This window comes from Ixodes scapularis, unplaced genomic scaffold (genome assembly GCF_016920785.2).
Source record: "Ixodes scapularis isolate PalLabHiFi unplaced genomic scaffold, ASM1692078v2 PGA_scaffold2__306_contigs__length_199485367, whole genome shotgun sequence".
NCBI classification, from domain to species: Eukaryota; Metazoa; Arthropoda; class Arachnida; order Ixodida; family Ixodidae; genus Ixodes; species Ixodes scapularis.
The window spans coordinates 45856331-45880718 of record NW_024609857.1 but is presented as its reverse complement, the minus strand read 5'-3'; the positions used below and the strand labels follow the sequence as shown (position 1 = coordinate 45880718).

General features: G+C 45.9%; 1 protein-coding gene across 1 annotated transcript; it reads right to left on the bottom strand.

The window, feature by feature from the left end:
• Positions 1–1143: 1143 nt before the first annotated feature.
• On the bottom strand, positions 1144–24388 carry LOC115327023. Its single transcript, XM_040208310.1, has 5 exons — positions 24266–24388; positions 9339–9490; positions 5316–5389; positions 2035–2112; positions 1144–1274 (listed from the first exon to the last, which is right to left on the bottom strand). The coding sequence occupies exons 1-5, from the start codon at positions 24386–24388 to the stop codon at positions 1144–1146; spliced, it is 558 nt and encodes a 185-aa protein (XP_040064244.1).

Below are 24388 nucleotides of genomic sequence, written 5' to 3'. Positions count from 1 at the left end.
CAATTCTTCTAGTATACTTAGCACACAATATGCATATCATAGTGTAACCTGAGTGTTCAACAATATTTACACAAAAGTGGCGTGCAAACTTCCCAAAACTTTGGGAAAATCCATCAATAAAGATCGCGAGATAATTTTCAAGGTAGTTGAACCTCGACGAATGAATTGTGGATATCATTTATGTTGGAATGAACAACGACATTTCCATACTTCTGCGTGCGTGCTAAAAATGCATGCGAGAAGACCCTCTACCTCGTTGCCGACAATGCAAGACAGTGACGAGAGTGACGTCACTGTTTTCCATAGCGCCACATTTGAAGCCTCTCATACTACCGTGGCTCCTTCACAACACTCACTTGTTCTAGCATACTTAGGAGATAATACGCGTAACATAGTGTAACCTAAGTGTTCAACAATATTCATACAAAGATCGCGTGCAAACTTCCCAAAACTTTGGATAAAAGCTATCAATAAAGATCGCGAGATAATATTTAAGGTAGTTAAACCTCGACGAAGTAACCGTGGATATCATTTCTGCTGGAATGAATAACGACAATGCCATACCTCTGCGTGCATGCTAAAAAGGTTTGGAACATTGCCAGACGCTGAAGCCTTTTTCACCTTAATTATGTATCATCGATATCTGACAACCGGCGCAGCACAGCGTCCTCCTCTGTAACCTGTCTTATCTCAAAATTTGAAAAATGGAGCAGTTAATTTTTCCTGTCAAATATCCAATTCATTAATTCTTACCGAAAAATGTCAGACGCGCACAGGTAACTCACAAAAATAACAAAGCAACTCTTTTCATCAAATGTCCGAGCGGAATGTAGTGTATGAACATATCAAAATAAATACACACATAACGATAGCGCAACTCACTGGGTCTTCCTTTTGTGATTGGTGTTGGGATGACAAAAAACTCACAAGAACATGACGACTACCATGACGTTGTACTTTTGACGCTGTTTGACTGCCCCCATCAGCTCGTAGCTTCAGCTGCGCTCTAACAAAAAGTGAAACGAAGTAACAAAGATATTTTATTTAGTAGAGCAGACAGAAACTGAAAACGTCGGTGTTTGTAAACTAATCGCCGGAAATGCCTTCTCGGATAGCCAATTTGTATGGCATCAGGCTGATACTTCAGTTCAGGCAGCTTTCGTTGAAGCTGTAGTATTTTTGGCCTGTTCCGCAGAGAAGATCGAACACAAAATTGCAGCACGTTTTGTTCCTTCCCAGGGCGCTCTCGGGAACAAGGAGGCTGCACGCCTCATCTGCGTGGTTGGAAAAAACAAAGTGTTTGTAGTACTTAGTTTTTGTAGTTTAAAATCCTGTAGGCCTGATTTTATTTTAAAAACAATAGTTTTCCTTTAAGACTAAATAGTTTAATGTTTTATTAGTATTGTTGGCATGTTAACAATACTGTATGAGAGAAAAAAGAGGCATAAAATCTGTATATTTGGAAATTGGACAGGAATGACGATAATTGCCTGGAGAAGGGGAGCAGCTATGCACACCAGTCACCTTGCTGTGTTTGGAGATCTTTGCTTGTCCTTTGTTATCCTTGTTCCCCTTCTCCGGTGATTTTATTGTTATTCTTGTCCAGCTCACTTGCACCTTTGTATTACTTGCATTATCATCATAACCTTTAAATTTAGGCCGTTCACCCTTGTTGGTGTTATACTAGTGGCTGATGAAACCCGTTCGTTTTACTGACGTCTAACTCCTGGTTAGCTCAGTTTGTAGAGCGCTCCACTGGAAATGGAGATGTCCCTGGTTCGATACGAGCACCAGACGTATTTTTTCGGTCGTGCACCAGTCACCTAGCCATGTTTGGAGATCTCTGTTTATCCTTTGTCCCCCTTGCTCCCCATCTCCAGTGCTTTTATCGTCATTCTTGTCGAACTCGCTTGCGCCTTTGCATGAATTGCATTATCGTCATAAGCTGGTCTTATTCAGCGAAGAAAAAATTATAATTTTCTCGTAGTTAAAATACAGATGCATACGAATCTCTAACGGCTGAAACATACTTACCACTAGCGTATATGTTTCTAAAGACCGTGCATTCATGAGCGTCCAGGTACGCGACGTACACTAACAATGAAACGCTTTCTGAAAAAAAAAAAAAAAAAGAAAGAAAAACGCAATCATCATAAGTTCGAGTCAGGCGTCTACGTTTCTACAGATCACTTGAAGGGCGAATCAATGCAAGTAAAATCAAGTCAAGTGAAAAATTACGTATTTTCGTTTATTTTGAAGCAAGTTCTTTTTTTTATATTGTATCAGGCAGGGGTCCTCAAGTATTGCATGGAAACTGTTGAAGTCACTCCCTAGTAATAAAGTAACGAAAAAAACTTATAATTCTTGTTTCTCACCACAACGCTCTGCTATTTAGTGCAGAAGTGTCCCAGATAGTGAATTTTGTATATCAATGTCTAAAAAAACTAGCTTCCCTACGTATAATATATGGGTATAAAACATTATGGTGTCCGCCTGCAAACATGACATGTCTATATAACGCGACAGCTGGCAGAAGGCGGCCTCTGCCCTCGACGGGTGTCTGCATAGCGAAGGTAACCCGAAAACCCGTATTTTTATGGGTTTAGTGTCTACTAGTTCTGTTTTATTCGCAGAAATGAGAAGAACATGCCTGACAGCCAGTGCTAAAAACGAGCAAGAAATTATGTGTTTGTACATATCGTCTACTTTTGACAAAGCTGCTCCCTAAGAACTAGGCTTTTTTGATATGTAAAGTAGAGAGCCTAGATCTTAGAAATCAACTTATGCGACGAAGAGCTCAAATTTGTAATTTCATGGCACTTCCTGGGGCAAAGAATATAAAACAAGAAAACAAAACAAAACATCATGTGCGCTTCGTCGAGGGACGAGGAGGGTACGCGGAAAGCGACAAGTATTTGGGCAAGGCAGAGATGGTCTCGACCTTTCTCACAAATAGTATTACAAATATAGTGACCGTCAACCCTGTGACCCTGATCAAGCATTTATACAACTGACATCTGTTGGTTTAAGCCACTCAATCAAACATGTGTCTTTTGGAAACTGAATCCGTTAGTAGGAACCCCCCCCCCCCCCCCTCCCCCTTACTGCGTGAAATATTCCGGCCGCCACATCAAAACACGTTCTTATTCGCGGGAGAGTGAGGTGCACATGCCGTCCTCCTCTATTTGTTGCACGTATCTGGTGCTCACGCGAGATGAAGAGCTCACTGAATGTGCCGTGGTGTTCACACTAGTTAGCTTTGGTAGAATGATTTTGACCCTTCGCTGGGGAGAGGAGCCGAGCGGACGGGTGCTCATGCGTGGTTCTAAGAGACGGCACGAGCTTCCGCTAGCAAAGGGAGGGTCTGAAACACGGTCTACTGAACGTCACCAAGAGGGAGATTGATACCCATGCCACACGGGCCACTGGAATGCCATTTACAACGAATGACATTCGTGTGATCGACAAATCGGCTCGCTATCTGTCGCGCAAGGAACACCCCACGGTCGAAGTTTCGCTCGCTGATTGCCGATCGTTCAAATGTCATTCGTTGTAAATGGCATTCGAGCTGCCCGTGTGGCACGGGTATAAGTAGATATTTTTCTAAGGCCCGCTACCACTGCGGGCGCGGGATTCCGAGCATGCATCGCTACAAATAGCGTGGCCTGAAAACACGATCTACCAGAACTATATATTATACTCCGTTTACCTTTAAAGGGGTACGGAAACGAAATGACGTGAACGCGAGCTCTGTTCCCCTCACTTCAAACTCGGCCAGTGAGAAGCGCAGTGGATATCGGGCTCGTGACGTCAATAGTTCTTGCTCGGTCAAGGGAACCGTAGTTGCGAGCCTTGCTACTTGGTTGTGCCAACGCGGGAAAATCTCGCGTGGTAGTAATATCCGAGGGCGAGAGCTCAAGGTCACGGCTTTGAAGTGTTCTCCGCAGATTGAGCGCTTGCACTAGAAATGCATGTTTCAAAGTCAGGAGCGCGGCCTAGCTTGCGCTTGTAGCTTTGGCTGCAGTTTCATCTTATTGGTGGAAGGCGAATAGTAGACGCGTTAGCGTTACCCGCCAAGTCACATTCAGGTCTATGTAACTTCACGAGCGAGCCATACTGGCGCTGCTTCTCAGGAAGTCATGACGTCGTGGCATTCCAACAGAGTTTCATAAACCGCCACCAGACGCAGTTTCGAAAACTATTCATTAATTTAAAATTTTTTTTAACTTCTTTGCATGCAGCCCAGAAACGCTAGTCCAGGCTAGGGTTTCTTGGCTGTCGCAACTAGATAAACCACATCTAAACAATGAAATAAATGCTCGCTGGCTTTTGAAGTGTTTTGCGCGTGCCTGGGCGTTCGCACTTTTGTTAGCAAGAGCAGAACGTTTGCGCTGAAAGCGGGGCTTCCAGTCTCAGAATATGGGTGAACTTAGAATAGAGAGCTTTAGTAGATCGTGTTGTCAAGCCAAGCTATTTGTAACGGGAGCTCGTGCTGCCAATTCGATGCATGCTCTGAAGAGGGCGCCTGCACCCGTAGCGGGCCTTCGAAAACGATCTACTAAAACTCTTTAACGCATCTCAAGAGAATAGAGCTGATTAAAGAATAGATAGCTGAGCAGAAACGGCGACGTGCTTTGAATGACCATGGTCGACGTGCCAGAAAGATGCCCCCAAAAAAGGAGAGCCTTTTGGCTAGGGATAGAATGGTGAACCTTCAGTGCCGACAAGCAATGCTGTCGTATTTCGACGAAGTCGGCAACGAAGCACCGCCGAAACACACCTCCCTTTTTTTCATGCTTTTAACTCGGATAGTTTCTTGCTAGTTGTTTTTTTATTTGAATTTTAATAAACAAATACGTAAACTGTGAACACGTGAAACACGTGATCGACTACCTTTGTATTAAACTGTAACGCTACGTTGACAAACAGATGTTTTTGTATAGTTTCAAACGGGTTAGACATATTTAGTCAGCACTCTGTAATATGCGCGCGATATATATTGTTCAGGTTTCTTCACCCTGTGTTTTTGATATTTAATAAACTTTAGTGTTTGGAATAATACGATTTTCACCTAAACAATGAGAGAAGGCCGGAGAAGAGTGGGGGTCACAAACTCGTGCTTTCTCGGTGTGAAATCGAGGCACGCTCCCTGGACAAGACACCCACGGCCTGGACAGTCAACGCCCCACTGGCCCACGCCAACACACTTCTCGTGTGTCACGTAAATAGTTTCGTTAACTTGGTTTTGTATTATTAAAAGTATGAATAAACACTGAAACAAGACTTCGGATACCAGTATTATATAGGTTACTCACGACCTATTGCTTGGAAGTGGAGAACATTTTCCGCAGTATATCCTTCAGATGACGAAGGGGTAACCGTAAGCTGCCTGCGAAGAGAGCGCAAAAAGAACCAGAAGAAACGACTCGGGTTAATTGTGTGGTATTTAGATGCAAGCAAGTTAAATCTGCGTGTCATTCGTTTAGTTTGCATGTCACAACAATAACAGGATAATTACATAGATTTGCTCTTTCGTATTTCTTATTATATACTCCTATTTGATATGTGCACCGTCCCTTTCAACTTTCGGCGCTACAACTCACAATTTTAGCAGTAGGATATATAAGGTGTTATCAACCACACAGCTCGCTCTTAAGTCGGCTGAAAAAATTGGCGCTTGCTCCTAGTAATTTTATTTTTTTTTTGTTTTCTGAAAGATATCTATTGGTGATGCAAATTACTCCGTGACATAGCAAGGCGCAGCTTTCTTCCAGTAAAAAAGAAAATAGAGTGGCATTTTTGACTTTGTCAACTGTAAATTATGACGCCGACGATCGAAATATCGGAGGGCTTTTCTTGTGGGGAAATGTTCTAATCGGAGCAGCGAGCACACGAAAGACGAATAAGAATAATGAAAGGCTATGCACTAGAATTGTGACGATACCAGAGTGAAATCGAGTGATAAGACACCGATTGGACAAGAGCGCTGCCGTCATCGTTCGCCTGGGCCTCGTGACCGATCAACGCTTCGAAAGACGCTCGGCGTCGGGTTCGCGTCCAATTACTCAGTTGGAGTCATCCGACTGTTATGACGCTGCATGCAGGAAGAGTGGGCTGTTCAGAGTCCTCCATTATTCCAGATGGCGTTGGCACACGGCGGCGTCATCTGCTTAAAGGCTGATGACAAGACTGGAGCTTCTGCAAGTCAGAAGATCCTCCTCACCATGAAGGAGGAGGAAACAGAGAACAGTAGCCACGGTAGAAGGAGGGAGAGGAGGATGCGATTGAAAAGGGGAAAGCGCGAACTGATGGTTGGTCTTTAGGACCGAGTGCGCAATCTGTTTCCCGCGTCCGCATCCGCCGTTCACTGTTTGAAGGGTGGTCACATTCTTTTTCTCACAGGAAGGAAGTTTTGCCTCGACATTCCCCGAGGGAAAAGTCGTCAGAAAAGTGTATATTTTATAAAATGTTTAAGAGTGCTACCTGCAGGCTCAATTTCCCTTTTCCCGCCAATTTTACACTGAATTAATGTGTCAATGATATATCCTATGCCGGGTGTTTTAATGAAGGCTTTCCAAGACCCCTAAAGATAAGATGTTTGAGAAGGAGCTAAACTCTTCCCGCAAAGAAACTGCCAGCCATGGCGGACGTCAAATATTTCAAAAAGTACATACTAATTAGCTAAATAATGAACTAAAATTTACTAGATAACTTTTTATTTGTGAAAGTAAAAATATGCTTTATATGAATAACTCTCTAAGCCTCTTCGAAAACCAGTAAATATACTCATACAAGACGTTCCAAAAAACAAACAAACAAAAAACAGCATATGTGGGCGTTGTTTTTTCAGGTTTCGGTTCTTTATCGGAGTGAATATTTATACAGTGGTCCTGTTCCCCGGTGACCCAGGCTCGTGAAGCTGCCGCCTTGCCTCCCTTGTGCGATGGAGGGAAGTATGGCGGACGTTTGTTGCGCGTCTCAGCCACTAGGAAGCAAAAATCGCTGGCGCTAAGACGTCCCCAACTTTCTTTGTCTCAACGCATGCATTGAAAGGAGAATTTCAACTGAACAACAACAGACATCGCTCTGTTCGCGGGGTAATATTTTAGATGACAATAATAGACTGTTAGTAAGCAGGAATTGCAATTTTGGACGAGTATAATCTTTAATTCAAGCCTCTACACTTTTTTTTTGCATTGCATTATAAAGGTCACGATCACAAAATTATCCATCTCTGTTTTTCTTGAAAAAAAATACTTCGCAAGACTTTATTTACCTGAATATCTAGTTCGCATGTTATTTTTTTTTAAATTTCTTTGAATACTTTTTATTCCACAGAATATTTCATCAAGTTGGCAGTGTGCGTTCCGATAGGAAAGCGAAACCTAAAAACGCATCCTAATCAAGCGTTTCTTATTTGAAGCGATAGCTGTTTTGTGTGCCTTTCGCACAACCAGATATCACGTCTCTTGTTGATGTTTTAGCTGCAGTTGCTGATATCGCTGGCGATGTTGGGCGTCTGCGGTCGGTATTGCACATTCTTGAAAAAGATCGGATTGCCGCCCGCGAGAATCAAACCCCGGTCCGCTGCGTGCGAAGCGGGGGCGTTACTACTGAGCCACGCCTTAGCGTGAATAACCCAATCAACACTTAGGGTTTTTGCAGTAACCACGCCCAGTGTACGCGCTCTCTAGAAAATAAAAATGTAGCCGATAACAAATTGCTGTTCGAGCACTGTCAATGTGAAAAGCCCCTGCTGGGAGACGCACTTTCACGCTGTGTGGAACCAAAAAGGAAACAAGAGTGTTAGGAACGAAATAAATGTCTATTATGTACCGAACGCTTTTGTTCACTTACCACACTGCCCCATGGTACGTGAACTCGACGCCGATGCTCAATGACTTTGCTGTGACGTGTCGCAGCTATACCAGTGACTCAATTGTGTATTAACACAGGACTGCTATATCTTTTAGAACCCCGTAAAATGCGGCTCTTCTTTTAATCCTTTGTAAAATGAGTTGGATTAATGGATCTGATGAGGCTTAGCAAGTTTATATTTGAACCTTTGTGTTTAACTTTACTACTTAAAATGTTATTTAGTAATTTCTATTTCCTTACTAAGCTAATTAGTTTGTTTCTTGAAAGTCCTAATGTCCGACGCGGCTGGCAGTTCCTTCCCGGGAAAATATGTTCTTTCGTTTCTGAGCCCGTTTATTTCAGGGATTTGTGAAATGCTTTGCTGAAACACCCCTTATTTATACGTGGAATGCCATACTTAATTTTAAGCCGAACATTAAAAGAGCGCGTATGGCTTCTATACGGGTGCGAGAAACTTAACGGTTAACGCAAAATGGAGGAATTAATTGAAATGTTTACTACACCACATAATAATATTAATGTTAATAAGAATAATCTTTAGTATCTTGTGCCCAAAAACAACCCGAAAGTGGTGCACAATGAACGAGTAAACGCCAAGTTGCCAAAAAATAAGTAAAACGCACATCACAGATAAATGTGGATCCCTTGCAATTGCTTGCGGTAAACAGGAAGCGTTTGAAGGGCCGATACCAATTTTTGCGGAAAATGCAAAGCCCCAAATTTAGTACAGTTAACGACTTAGCACTATCTATAATCTCTCAGCTCTACAGAACACGAATCACGTCATGCAACGACCAGTTACGTTATTTTATAAACAAAAAGTTTGGTTCAGTCAGTTTGGTTTATAAGTCACCTCACAACAGCTTTCAGAAAAAAAAAAAAAAAAAAACTAATCATGCCGGTTACTTATAAGCCCCGTGAATGAAGTTTCAAACAAAACTTTATTTAACTATACCAACTCGGTTCTATGCATAACATAAAACACACTAGTTCGTAGTGGTTGCGGCTTTGAAATGGAACCAATCAGAATAATTGCATTTTCTTTGAAGTTGCAGGTTCATATGTTTGTTTCGCGCTCTCATAAGCGAAGAAAGCCTGCGAAAATGTTTTGTGTAACAAAAAAAAAATACTCTAACATTTGATGGCTCTGAAATGAACCGTGCATGGGTATCTAAAAACTAAACACGTCTTCATTCTAACATTCTCTTATAGACTCACAGGTATAATTGTGCGCAGTGGGCAACTTCGTGGAAGTGGTCATTAGAAATAATTCGAAATTCCAACAGGACTTAAATCAATCTACTTGAGTAGCATCTTCAGTTTCTACGTTTTTTCGTGCACGTTATTTTTCATAGATTGATTTTAAAAAAAATCAGTAGAATATGGTTTGCAAAATTTTACGATCAATTTGTTTATTACATTTATTGTAAAAAAATGGATTGGGGGGAGAGAATACTTACACTGAGCCCTCCTCAGACTGCCATAACTGTGGGTAAGATCCATTTACTGCGGGACCCTGGCTAGAAAACCTAGGACAAAACGCATCGCCAAACGCAGGGTCGTTCTCATAGTTCCTGTACACAGCGTACCACGTCTCCTGAAGTGGCAGGACCTGCACATTTGGATCGGAAACAATTGTGGAATTGTTTTCAGTATACATATATTATATCGAGTATCATCAGCATAAAAAAACAGAGTTAAATTATATTAAATAAAAAAAAAATTTCTCCAACCACCAAAACCGCAAAAATAAGTTTCGACGGTTTGAGGCCAACGTGGCTTTTTCTTCAGTTCTGGCTGTAGGTCGTATGGGGCAGTCCCAGGTTCAACCTCTTCGTCTTTGTAAATAAGAGAACATTATTTCTTATTTGTAAGTAGGCATTGTTTTTCGGTCACTGCGAAATCACTAAATTCCTTTGCAAGAAATCACGAGATTCCTCGCAAAGAGTGCCCAGCCAGCTACATCGGCGAGACAAAGGACTTTCACGAAAGAATGCTCCAGCACAAGAACGACGTCCGTAACTTCGACCGGGAACGGGGACCAGTTGGTGCATACTGCGCAGCGCGTGACCACCCGATTGACTTCGCTCAGGCGTACGTGTTTGACACGGAGCCAAATTTCTGAAAACGGTTTCCTTAAAATCTTGGCACATCCAACAGACGCCAGGAAACATCAACAGATCCCTAGGTGCATTACCGTCTGTGTACGCTCAATGTGTACGTTGTGTTACATGACAACTGACGAAAACACCGCCTAATTAAAAGGAGGAAATCATGTTTTCTCATTTACAAGGACGAAGAGGTTGAAGCTGTGACTGCTCATACGACCTATAGCCACCCCTGAAGGAGAAGCCAATTAGGCTTGGAAACGTCAGGAATTCCTTCACGGTTTTGCCGTTGGAGAACACTCAAGCAGACACATCTCTGTCGAAGATCTTTACCTTGCAGTTACATTGATATACAAGAAATTAAAGTGATCGTAAAGATATTGTATTTCTTTATTAGGACGAAAGCCTTACTTGTCCCATTCAGTCAAAAAGCGTTAAAAAAGCCGTTAAAAACGCGATTGCGCGGCACGCGTTGCTCAATAGGCGACCTGTATTTGTCCATTGCCTTGGCGTCGTCCTTACAGTCGTGCTAAAAGTGGTCTTAGACCTCCAGGACGACCTCATTTGTCACATTACGGGAAAAACAAGTGGCGTCGGCGATGTTGGGCCCTAAAATGGCCATAAAAACATGTCATCAAGTGTCATCAGCATGTTGTCATCAAGCGTTATCATACGTCATCAGCGTTATGTCACCGCCGAAGCGCCGTGTGCCAAAGGTGCGCTTCAGACTTCATCGTTGCTCGTTATATTCTTCGTGCGATGGACTGTGAGGCGACCGCGTCTACATCTACGGCCTCGACATCGGCAGCAGCGTCTACAGTTGCTGCGGATCCCGAAGGCAAATGTGGCCATGCACGTAAATACGCCGCAGTTTCCTTTGAGGGGCGATACAACGATTTTTATACTTTGCACAAGTACTGTTTAAACGTATCCGTGAAGTTAATGGCCTGTGAAACACCAGTTGCTTTATCACCACACAAAATCGCAGTCGCAGAGAAAATTAAAGAAAAACGAGCAGAGTTCACGCTCTCAACTCGCAGCCAGAACAAGCGGCCACGTGATCTGGAGCCTATTATATGCCACCAATGTTGATCACAGCGACGGGCTGGGGTTGACAAGGCACAAGAGTCGCGCCGAGCTCCAGCCACTGTTATGGTTCGGCTATTGTCGTCATTGCAGCGATTGGACACGGGCGATTACACGAATGCTTCTCGAGCTATCGATTACTGTGAGCCCAAATCAAGTGCCCACGCAGTGCTTGGGTTCAATCTATGAACCGCGTTCAAATATCGTCACTGTACGGTACTGCGACCGCCCAGCTACGTCGTTAAGTTTTAGGAAGGAAAAACTGATTAAAAAGGCTCGCTTTTGTTCTTGATATTACACTGCAACAAAGAAATTTCTTGGCTAGTGGCGTTGCGCGCGACTTTCCTTCTGTCCCACTAGTGCCACAAGGCTCGTGTAAAGGGAAAAACATTCCAACTGAATATCGTTGCACCGCCTTGTATCGTTCGATAAAATGGGACGCCGGATACTCAAGGAGACATCGCAGACATCTTTATGTTCCAGAACGCAAGTATACATGTCGCGCGATGCGCGTGGCATAAAACTATATGCAGATCGACAGTCACACCTGGTAGTTAGCATGGGAATTACTCAAATTAATTAATACAAACCGAAACCGAAACTAGGTTAAAACAACTCCCTCCCACTTAGGATTAGAATCACTCATGTCCAAAACGATCAGGCGGACGCCTAGTTCTGGTACTACGCCTGAGTACCACACCGACATGGGTAGGTGACCCTGAGTAAGCTGGATGGGGTGATGTATTACTGTCCACATCTGAACTCTGAGTGTCCGCATGACCGGCTTGAACCATGGGGGCTCATAAGGAACAGAAACATCACATACATTATCATCATGAGGCAAAGACGCACGCACCTCAAATTGCATTTCAAAGCGGCATTCTTAAAACGACCGCCTCAGATGGTCAACATGCACAAAACGCACAGGTCCGTTCACCAACACCAGATAAGTCATTGGAGAGTTGACACTCTTGATTATTCCTTGTCACCACTTCAGTTTCTCCACGCACCGTTCTCATGAACACGCGGTCACCCACCGAGAACTTTCGGCACACACCTTCGCTTATCAGCGGCACACTTGGTTTTCTGAACCTTCTCCTGCATCGCGATTTTCATGTCTGGTTTTACAAGAGACAACGTCGTCCTTAGTTTCCTCCCCAAGAACAACTCAGCGGGAGTTTTCTCTGTGAAGGTGTGCGGAAAAGTTCTATACGCAAAGAGGAAGTTGTCCAAGCGATGTCGCATAGTCCTTTTCTGATTATGCTGCTGGTCCTCTAGAAGTTGTTTTAACAGTGATTTCTTTACTGTTTGAACAGCCCGCTTTACTGCGCCGTTTGATTGTGGATGAAAAGGTGGGGACGAGGGTGTTCTTTACACCATTGCTACGCAAAAAATCGGTGAACTCTTTTGAGCGAAATTGCGGCCCATTGTAAGTGACAATCTCAACTGGTAGTCCGTGGGCTGCAAACTATCCCCTGACTGGCTCGATGGTTTGCTGCGCGGTGGTTGATGTCATTACCTTAACTACTAATCACTTCGAGTAAGAGTCTACCGCAAGCAACCAAGTCTTGCCTTCCTTTCCTGCAAAGTCTAAATGTACCCTTTCCCACTTGTTAGTACACCATCGCCATGGCTGCAGGGAGGCAGGCTGTCCAATCGACACAACGCTCTGGCACAGACCGCACCGCTTCGCTACATCTTCGAGAGCTTTGTCCATGCCTGGCCACCAGACCATGGATCTAGCGACTGCTTTCATCTTTGTGATGCCCATGTGTTGCTCGTGCAACAAGTTAAGCATGTCATCTTGGAGGGGCTTTGGGACAATTACTCTGTTATTTCACATAAGACAACCCATGTCGACAGAGAGCTCAAACCTTCGAAACAAAAATGACTGATACTCATCAGATACTTATTGAGGCTATCCTCGACAGGTCATTTCTTGTACAGCACTCAAGACTTTGTCTTTTGCTGTTTCCCGTTCGACATATTTCGAGGTTACTGGGAGTTGATTCGCAAATGAGAAATAAAATATCTCATCTGAGTTGTCGGTCGTACTGGGCAGGGGTAACCTTGACAGGCTATCAGCGTTATTGATGATTTTCCCCGACTTGTAAACAATGCGTTAACTGTAGTCTGCTAGGAGTGTTAGTCAGCGATGAATGCGGGCCACAGCCACTGCACTAGCGGGTCGCTTAATGTTAAGAAGTACCGTCAAGGGCTGGTGGTCCGTTGCAACCTTGAGGTGCGTCCATACAAGTACTTCTGAAATTTTGTAACTCCTAACATAATTGCAAGCGCTTCTTTCTCGATATGGGCATAGTTACGCTCTGCAGGCGACATCGATCTCGATGCGAATGCAATTGGTTTTTCGACACCGTCTATATGTGGGACAATACCGCGCCAAGACTATGCGCCGATGCGTCACATGTTAGCTGAATCTCTTTGTGCACATCATACAACTCAAAGGCCTGACTCCTACAAAGAAGCTTTTTACACGCGTTAAAGCTGTTAGCACATTGGCTTGACCATTCCCACTCATTGCTTTGTCGCAGAAGGGCGTGCATAAGCTCAAGCAGAGTAGCCAAATTTGGCAAAAATCTTGCGTAATAGTTTGCAAGGCCTAAACATGCCTTAAGCTGGGTCAGGTTCGTTGGTTCAGGGGCTTTCCGAATCGCCTCCACTTTTTATTCTGTTGGATGCGATCCTCTACTATCCAGCATGTGTCGTAAGTACTGTGCTTTGCTCTGAAAGAACTTGCATTTTCCAACTTTCACTCGGATGCCGTGAGTGCTCAGATTCTGAAGCACCTGCTCCACGCGGGTGTAGCATTCTTTGTGGTCTTTGCCAGCAACGAGCGCATCACCTAAGTAACAGGCGGTATCAGGTATACCTTGTAGGATCTGATCCATGACTGCCTGCAACATGGCGGGTGCACTTGCTACCCCATACGGCAATCTCCGGAACCTGAACAGGCCCATGTGAGTGTTCACAGTTAGCAGCTCTTGTGCTTTCTTGTCGAGTTCGCGTTGCACGTATGCCTTGGAAAGGTCCAGTACTGTGAAAGCAGTGCCGCAAACTAAGGATGCAAAAATGTCCTTGAGAATATGCAAAGGGTAGTGGTCTACTTTTATGTTAGGGTTCACGGTCACCCGGGAGTCACCACAAAGCAGAACAGCAGTGCTGTGTTTCTTTGGCACTATAACCAAGGGCGTAGCCCAGACACTGTGGCTCACTCTGAAGATGACACCAGCTTTTTCTAAATCTTTGATCTATTACTCAACCACCTCCGACGGAGTGGAGGGGACTGGTCTCGCCTTACAGAACTCGGGGTTTGCATCCTCGCGCACAACCAATGGTACCTTGAAAAACCCTCTATCGCGCCATGTCCTGGTTCAAACACGTCAGGAAACTTTTCTCCCAAGGACTTTTTTTTTGTTGAGAGTTTTTTCTTCGTCTAGTGAATTCAACTCCACGAGCTCGGGCCAGTTTAGTCTGATTTTGGCAAGCCAATCTCGGCCAAGAAGAGTCGGCATGCGTCCCTCATACTGGTTCTTAGCTATCGCTAGCGGCAAGTAGTACGTCTGTCCGTTGTACTTTACTCTGACATCTACGCTACCTTTCACAGGCACTGGCGTTCCGTTTTACTTAATAAGTCGCACATCCACATCAGAGCACTCTACACCTGGGAAGTGTTTGATAAACTCTTTTTCTGCCATTAGCGATACAGCCGAACCCGTGTCCAGTTCTATTGGAACTGTTGCAAGTCGTGTTGCAAGTTGCACTAGGGAACGGTTACACGAAAGCACGGTAGGACAAGAGGTTTAATATGGCAATCGGCTCAGAGCCGGGTACGTTCTAGCCACGGGCGCAAAGCTCGAGTTCATGCGCACGAGCGACGCAGCTCTATCTGCTTGGCTGCCCAGTGTAGCGCTATCCAACATCTCCCCCACACCGAAGAGTCAAAGTCTCTGGGGAGCCTTGACGCATCGGCCACTTCTCGTGTGTGAATGAAGATTGCCTTTGCATCCTGTAAGTGGCTCTTGAGCATCTTTGGTGTCAACGACATGGGCATCGCGGACATTTGCAGGAAAAGGAACAAGATGAGTTCGGTTACGTAGTACAACCCCGTTGTCAGTTTCCACGAAGTAAGACCTGGGTTCCTCTGCTGGGCTCTGCACTGTACCTTTCTGCTTGATGTCAGTGATCCAAACTTCATCTCCATTTAGGACTTCAGGCATTGCGCGTACGTTATGCCGTTGATTGAAGTCTTTCTTCTGGTGTTCCCGGTATAGTTCTTCAAAGTCGCGAAGTTTTCTCATGTCGGGCATGTGGGACATGAGCATCGCGGGAACAGTAGGGAGCTTGGTTCGTAGACGTCAACCGATAAGTAGTTCAGCGGGGCTGTAGCCGTTCTTCAGCGGAGTCGACCTGTAAGAGAGAAGGGTCAAGCACGGGTTTTTCGTTTTTTTCATTGATTTCTTGATGCATTTCACGGCTGCTTCTGCAAGTCCATTACTTTGGGGATAATATGGGCTTGAGGTGGTATGTTTGAACCCGTATTCTCCAGCGTATGTAGCGAAGTTTGATGACGAGAACTGAGGTCCCTTGTCGAACCCTACCACCTCGGGAATGCCGTGGCGAGCGAAGATTGATTTGCAGTGGTTAATGACTGTAAGCGATGTAAGTTTCTCAAGTCGTGCTATCTCGGGGTACCTTGAGAAACAATTTGTCATGATCAACCACCAGTGACTGTAGAAGTAAAAAATATCAATTGCAACGCGCTGCCATGGTAGGTCAGGAAATTCCGTGTTTAGAAGCGGCATCTTGTGATTGCACGTGGTTTTGATGCATTCGTTTCATTGCTTTACTGTGGCAGTTATCCCTGCTGCTATTGTTGGCCACCAGACACAGTCTTTTGCTCTTGCTTGTGTTTTCGTGATGCCGAAGTGGCCTTCGTGAAGAAGTTGCATAATCTGTTGTCTGCCCGAGACAGGAACGACGACACGGGCTGCATAGAGGAGCAAGTCGTCTTCTACGGTGAGCTGGTGTCGGTGCTCAAAGAATGGTTTTAGGTCTTGTGACAAGTGTCTTCTGGATGACCACTCCTTTGAGCTCAGTTTTCGTAGCTGGTTACAGACTGTGTCCGATTTTTGGCTTTTTTTAGCCATTGTAGGCAATGGTCCTTGACTGGGATAGCTTTGTTCAAGGAACAGACGAAAGCTTCAACGTCTCTTTCAAGGTCTGTGTCCCCTGTCTGCTGTAGAGGTGCTCGGGAAAGTGTGTCAGCGGCTAGTAGGTCTTTGCCTGGTACATATCCTACGCTGTACTGGTACCGCATCATCCTCACCTTTAGCCTCTAGAGTCTGAGAGTCAAGTCGTCAAGAGTTTATGACATGAGGATGGGAACGAGCGGCTTGTGGTCTGTATCCAGCTGGAACAGTGTTCCAACCAGGTAGTCCTCGAACTTCCCGCATGCCCGGACTAAGGCAAGAGCCTCTTTCTCGATCTGTGCGTAGCGTTTTTCGGTGTCTGAGAGCAATCTTGAGGCGTACGCAATGACAGCAAACTAACCATCTGTTTGTCGCTGCCGGATGAGTGCTCCAAGTCCGAAGGAGGAAGTGTCTGCGCTGAAGACTCTATAATTTCGGGCTCGTATACGCCCAGTACGGGACGAGAAGATAGTAGTGACTTTCATTTGTCAAATGCTTGTTGCTGTGGAGAGTCCCAAAAATACTCCTGCTTCTTCGACAACAAAGATGAAAGTGGCTGAAGAACCTCTGAAAGGTTTGGCACAAAACGGGCAAGGTACGTGGCCATACCCACTACTCTTTGCAGCTCACTTTTGTTTGTCGGGCGTTTCATTTTCAGAATGGCTTCTACCTTCCTTTCATCGGGTCTGATGCCGTTGTAGCCTAGTTGATGGCCTCAGAACGTGAGCTTTTGGACATTATATAGGCACTTGTTTTCGTTCAGCGTCAATCCAGCTTTGGTTAATCGCTGCAGTACGGTTCCTCAGCGTCTCGTTGTGTACTTCTTCGGTTGAGCCCCAGATGAGGATGTCATCCATGTTACAGGCCACTCTTTTTATGCCATGCAAAAGACTTGACATCTGTTCTTGAAAGTGCTCTGGAGCAGACGATATTCCGAAAGGTAGTCTGTTAAAGGAAATCCTTCCGAACGGGGTAATGAAGGTGGTGAGCTTCCTGCTACCTTCGTCCAGTGGAATTTGCCAAAATCCCGAATTAAAATCTAATTTTGAAAATATCTTCGCGCCGTGGAGCAGTCCGAGTGTGTGCTCGACGGAAGGAATGGGATACCATTCTCTTAGGACGTGATGGTTTAGACCAGTAAAGTCGACGCAGATTCTCACCGATCCGTTTGGCTTGAGGACGACTACCATGGCCGTACACCATTCGGTTGGTTCGTCGACGGGAGAAATGACACCGATTGTGCGCATTCGCTGTAGCTCCCATCTTGTTTTCTCGTACAAGGGTATCAGGATGCGGCTTCGATACAAAATGGTTCCGCTCCATCGCGCAAGCGAATGCGGTGTTCGTTTTGCAGCTTGCCAAGACCTTGGAAAAGTGAAGGAAATTCCACTATCGGGATTACCTTCTGGGTAACAGCATTGACGACTGTAAGTATCTGCAGATCATTGATGGCGGGCTTTCCGAGCAAGGACGTGTGGACGTCGTGAAGCACATATACGTCTTGAATTGTTGTCCTGTCGCGGTAAGCGAGTTCGGGTCTTGCAACGCCCTGAGTTGCGAGATGCTTTTCGTCTGGCCCGTAAAGTTGACGAGGTGCTTCTGAAAGCGGATGCTGTCCTTTGAGCATGTCGAATGTTGCTTCTGAAAGGACGGTTTCGTGGGTGCCCATGTCGATATTGAGGTTTACGGGTTGGCCTTGAACCAGGGTCGTAGTCTCCATTTTTCGAAGTTTCGGAGGACTTGACTGCTCCTAAAAATCCTTGTTCGCTGTTGGTTTCAGGCGCTTCAACGAAGTCAACTCGTCGAGACCTGCAAACAGACGAATAATGTCTTTCATTGTGGCAAGTACGGCACACTTCCGACCGCGCTGGGCATTGGGCGCGTCCGTGCTGCTCTTTTCCGCACCAGCGAGACGGTCTCTGAATGCCACTCTTGCTCGAGCTTGGAGATGGCTTCACTTGTGGGTGAGGTCGTTCGTCGTTCGCGGGAGCAGACTTCCTCGAAATCTTGACAAAACGTCTTTGGTTTGCTCCTTGTTGACGCGCCGCGGCAACTTTGTTGACTGTCGACTTGTCGGGATTGAGCTCAGCTTGCTGCTGACGTACGCTTTCGACTTGTCGGACCGTCTCTAGTGCCTTCTGAAGCGTGGGGTCGGCGTCGAGTTGAAGTCTTGCTGAGAACTTCTGTTCTTTAATTCCTACTACTAGATGGTCTCTGTCGAGCTGTTCTTGAAGCTTGCTGTAGTCGCAGTGCTTCGAAAGTGCGTAGAGCGCCATGACAAAATCTTCCGCAGACTCGCCTTCTTGTTGAACTCTCGTGTTGAAACGAGCTCGTTCGAAGATGACGTTTCGCCGCGGGATAAAATACTTGTCGAACTACTCCATGACGACTGTAAACTTCTTGGCCTCCTCAGCAGACAGGTGGAACGTGCCATATATATCTTCCGCTTGGTTCTCCCATGATGTAGAGCAACGCATCTATTTGGTGTGGCTCGGGCTTGGCGAGGAGTCGGAAGGACGGGCGGAAACGTTCGAAACGTTTTTTCCACTTCAGCCACTCGGTCGGCGATGAGAAACAAAATGCTTCCGGCGGTTGTATGAGAAAGGACGCCATGATTTATCGCGTAGCTTCAGCCGAAGATCCCCGAGAGCAAAGTCGCCTACCTTCATTTGGGTCCCTGGTTGGGGCGGCGGTGTCCGCTGAAGAGCTCTTGAAATCGGTTCATCGTTGGCGGCATCCAACTTCTGACACCATGTTACAAGTCGTGTTGCAAGTTGCGCCAGAGAACGGTGACACGACAGCACGGTAGGGTAAGAGGTTTAATATGGCGATCTGCTCAGAACCGGGTACGTTCTAGCCACGGGCGCAAAGCACGAGTTCATGCCCACAATTGACGGAGGTCTATCTGCTCGGGTGCTCAGTGTAGCGCTATCCAACAGGAACTTCTTTACCATTCATGTTTACATTTACAACAAACGGGGGACTGTTTGTTACTCGGTTGAGGGGTATGGCAGATAACAGGTCTGTCTCCGGCTTTTCTGATCCTTCAGGTTCTGACTTTTCACATGAAACGTTATGAACTGCTTTCTTTTTGCACATCTTAGCTATGTGGCCTTTCTTAGAACATTTAAAACTTGCACTGTTTAAGAATGGACACGTTCCGTGAAGATGCAAATCTCGGCATCGATAACAATTGGTACCGACAGTCTTTGTCGATCATTTTTAGAAGCTACCTTGTGATTGGCTCTGCGTCCGCTGTTCTGCTGCTTGGTACAGCCTTGCTTGCTTGGCTTGTTGAACCGGCGTTGCCAGTTCACGTCGTCGGCGCTGTGCGTGGACGCTGCTAGGATCTCCTTGGTTTCCAAGGATGTTGCCACGGTGAAAACGCGCTCCCACGTGACGTCCTTGTCGTCCATGGGAGGCAGACGGCAGCGAATGTCTTCTCTTCGGAGCCCGGCAATCAAGCGGTCTCGTAACGTTTCCTCTAGGCAAGAGCCGAAGGCGCAAGTGGCTGCTAATGTCTTCAGAGCGACGACAAAGTCGGAGATGCTTTCTTCGGGACCCTGGTCACGTCGATGAAACCGGTAATGTTCCGTGAAGACCGATCGTTTTGGAGCGTAGTGCTTTCGTAGCGCCGCAACCGCCTCGTCATATCCGGCTTCTGTCGGCGTTTTCAGTAGAAGTAAGCTGCGCAGCGTCACGTAGGCTTTCTCGCCTAGCACGGTAAGAAAAATGAGCAACTTCTTGCCTTTTGCAACATCGTTCGCCGCTGCATACAGCTCGAACGGCTCAGGGTACATATCAATGTCACCCGAGTCTGGGCAGAACTCCGGAAGCTTCCCCACAGTATAGTTGAAGCAGTCGACGTCTTCGTCGTCATTTTCCTATATTCCCATCCGCGTCGCCAAATGTTGCATTGTTCGATGAAATGGGACGCCGGGTACTCAAGGAGACATCTCAGACATCTTTATGGTTCAGAGCGCAAGCATACGTGTCACGCGATGCGCGTGGCATAAAACTATATGTTGGCAGTCACACCTGGTAGTCAGCATGGGAACTACTCAGATTAATTAATACAAACCGAATCCGAAACTAGGTTACAACACGCCTCTTTAAGCGTCCTTCTCTAGGCGATGTTCTCGACGTCGTTCTAGACATCGTCCTCTAGGCGCCATTCGCGACGTCGCTCTTGAGGTCGTCCTAGAGGTTGTCCTAGAAATCGTCCGAGACGTCGTTCTTAACGTCGTCCTAGAGGTTGTCCTAACGTCGTCCTTTATACGTTGTTCTCGATGCCGTCCTAAAGGTGTTCCTTTGGTTCTCGTTCTCGACGTTGTCACAGACGTTGTCCTTAAGGTCGTCTAAGAGTTAGTGCTAGAAGTCGTCCTAGACGTCGTCCTTGACTGCCTTTCGCCTACCTACATGTAAGCAGTCTTAAGTGTAGCCGTGTAATTTTAGAGCGTAGCTCTTAGATGCCCGATTCCGGCTTGAGCAGCGTCGCCGTCGGCGTCGGCGGGGCCAACGGCGATGCCGACGGCCCCGCCGTTGGCCGCACCATGCAGATTGTGCGCGTAGTTCTGTGCGATCTGCACCGATAGTCTCTTCGCAAAATTAGCCAGCCTATTGCCGCGCCCAACGTACCGACGCTTTCTTGTAGAAGCCTCTCCAGAAGACAACTGTTGATTCGGCTTTCGTTCTTTCGAATCTTCGACAGGTCCCGCTACCGCCACAACCATTAGCGGAGGTTCTCTTAACCTCCTCGATAAGCCACGTGGTTTCGGGGACGACGGCAACTCAGTGCGGCACCGCCGAGGACCCTCTACCGGCCTATAGCTACGCCGTCAGACGCAAGAACTACGACCACGGCGGGACCTGAGAAAGCCAGATCAGCAGACCCGGCAGCGGCTACGACGACGTCTACGGGGCGCTTACCAACGGACACCAGGACCGCTACGAAGGTTCACGAGAGCGCGACATTGCCAGCAACAGCCTACGATGTGTCCACTGGCAGTGCCGGATTAAGACATTTGGGGGTCCTGGGCTGAGGCTATTATGAGGCCTCTACCTATGATAATGGTCGTGGTGGAGGTAACGATGACGACGGCGATATGTATATTTTTAACTCGTTAAATCTGGATATGTTTCATCGTATGATTATTGTCGGGCCTTGTTTAGATCCGTAGATTCAGTGGAATTCAAGTTTTCCTTGTGGCATTGAGGCGGATGCGATTGTTTAGAAGTTATGCCTCTTTAATAATCAACCTCTCTAGCAATTTACAATATAGTAATTTCGAGGTACAAAACAAAATCAAATGAACATGGCGGAAAATATTAGGATTTGTCGTTCACATCCAGCAACTTAACCCCCAAAAAAAACAAAAACAGCAAGAAAAAAAAACCGCTATAAATTGCTTCCTTCACAAATGTTGTCTCTGTTCATGAATTCATTTGACTAGTATTACAGCTAGATTCATAGAGTACATGGCCGGGCCAGTTTATACAAATTGGTCACGATGTCGACTTGTAGCACAGATGACACTCTTGCTAACATGTCGATGACATCATTAATCACTCATGAATTGAGTTATGCAGCAACCGAAAAGGTACTTGCGAAATTCCCATTCTAATTTCGCTTCCCCTAAATGGCATGCCTCGCAAATCGACAACTACCACAAAAATCTAGAGCCCTTATTCTTGTAATCGTTCCAAATTACTGGAAGCGTTTTAACTTCTAACTAGCCCTCTGTTAATTAATTACTGGCGTGAACAGTGAAGGAAGTGACATAGGCAAGAAAGAAATTTTGTTGGTTGAAGTAATGTTTATCGGGATGAAACTATTTCGTAAACGCTCTTCTAATAACTCAACCGTCGTTTCGCAAACAAACACAGACTTACACATTTAAAGCATAAGAGAATCTGCGCGTGATTTTATGACATCGACCGCTGTCGTTCGGGCACATTTGCATTTAAAGAATTTATCATGATAATCGAGAAGTTTTCTTTTTATATCTTCACGCTGTCTTTTTGAATGGGGAAAATGTTTCGCGTCAGATTTAATACTAAATTTGTTCTTTTTAAATGCAGAATTTAGACCCCGGCGCCCATTTTGATCTGTGACTCAACGTTAAACAATAAGAGGTTACACCTCAGAGGTTGGTAAAACCATTGCAGTATTCGAATCAGTCGCTGGAAGGAAGAGTGTTTAGTTCCACTGGCAGACCAGATATCGACTCTAGATTACTTCCTTCCAGTCTGTACCCATCGAAAACTGTTGGGGGCCGTCTTAAGAGCCGCCTCCTTGGAACGCCTTTTTGTTGGTGGCTATAGAGACGGTGTCCGGAAGATTTACGGGCACCTTTTCGCTTGTTTCAAACTTATCTTTCTGGAATGAACTCCATATGGAGTTTCGCGAAAAGGTTTAAAACTACATGTGTGAACCATCTGCATTGCTTGCTTAACGCTTGCTTAACTTCCTGCCCATAATTGTCTGTAAAACACGCTAAGGGGGCCCCAGTACAAAAGAAAGCTCCATAACGGTTCTTCCGTCAAGCTCCAATTTAAAAAAAAAAAAAAAAGACTCTAACAAGGGGTGGGAGGCCGTGTTAAATTTTGTTGTTCTGGCACCTTCTTGCTCAACGAGCTCACAAGCACCAGCTAATCTAGAGACGGGAACTTTATGGCATCCTTGCTTTCTTGTTGAGGAAAAGAGAACGAGAAGGCCATTGCGCCAGATGCCCTTCGGAGTGTTTCTTCTGCTTTCTGCCTAAACTTTCCTTAAAAAAAAAAAAAAGAGTAACATTTTTAAATTTTCAGGAGCCAGCATGGGGCCCCCTGACAGCCTGGGGCCCAGGGCTGCACCTCCCTTAGCCCGTACCTTAATCCAGCCCTGTCCACTCGTCCTCTTCCCTTGATCCCCTTCATCTTCCCAAGTTGTTAGAGATCACCACACCAAAAAGCTAGCATTGCACTCTCTTTACAATTGTCCACAAGTACACGACTGCGCCTGCTGGTGCATTCTCGCGGTCAACTCCACTTTTTTTTTTATAAATGTTTGCTTTCCTAGATAAAGTAAAGGGGGAAATATAAACAAAAAGAAAAAAAGCTAAAAAATAAAAATCTGGAGAAAAGAAGTTTTTTGTTCTTTTTTTTTGTCGCCGGTCAGCGCGCCGTTGCTGCCCTGGGCACGGAGCGTCCAAGGTCGCCGTGCCTAGGGGAGCACACGCGCTGGCCGGCGACGAAAAGTACGCAGCAGACGAAAAAGGGGGCAGACAAGCGGCTTGCATGCTTTCGCATTCACAACTCAAGCGCCGTTCACACTCTTGCGACCGAGTAAGACCGAGAGAGACCAGACCGGTTTTTAAGCCTCTTGCGACTCTTAGGACCGGATGCGATGCAGCGGAGCTGGTCCTAAGAGATCGCAAGAGGCTTTAAAAACCGGTCTGGTCTCTCTCGGTCTCACTCGGTCGCAAGAGGAATGCTTAGGTGTACCTCGATCCTTTTTCAGTGCTTTTCACATCCCCTACTATCGATACTAAAAACGAAGCGTCGAAATAAACTAACTAAATACGAGTGAAGATAGACGCTGACAATGCAGCTCGTGCGGGACGGCGCCCTGCAAAAATGGCGACATAAAGAGGATAGGCCCAGGGAGAGAGTGTACGCATGCGCAGAAGCTGACTGGAAAAAGGCCCATTGTGCGTCTTCACTTCCCTCGTCGACTGAGCCGTCTCCTTTCTTCTGCGTTTTCCTAACATCAAAGACGATGCTAACGACGAGAACGAGGAATCGCTTACGTTCATGCGAACAGAAAAAAAGCATGCTGAACGCGTCACCGTTATTGCTCATTGACGTTGGATTTCATTAGTCCTCAAACACGCTGCTTGGTAGGCCGTCCGCAAGTGATGTCAGGTACAAGAGCACTATTCGCGCCGCAACGTCTAAGACTGCGTGCAAATGCACCAGCTGTATGCTTCTAAACCCACGTACCGTTGAAACGTCCTGGTACTTCCCCAGTGCTGGATTCAACTCGGGATAAGACGGGCTGTTGCTTGAGCATCGTGGAGTTAGGAAAGCTGTGATGGCCAGCAAGCTTATCAGTATGGCTGCCAT

What these genes read in the sequence shown, in the direction of transcription:
- LOC115327023 (XM_040208310.1), bottom strand. Translation starts at nt 24,388, where the DNA reads ATGGCAGCCATACTGATAAGCTTGCTGGCCATCACAGCTTTCCTAACT. An exon ending in CCACTTCCAAGCAATAGGTC is followed by an intron (nt 2,113 to 5,315) that starts GTGAGTAACCTA and finishes TTTTTTTTTCAG; the next exon opens with AAAGCGTTTCATTGTTAGTG. An exon ending in TAGAAACATATACGCTAGTG is followed by an intron (nt 1,275 to 2,034) that starts GTAAGTATGTTT and finishes CCAACCACGCAG; the next exon opens with ATGAGGCGTGCAGCCTCCTT.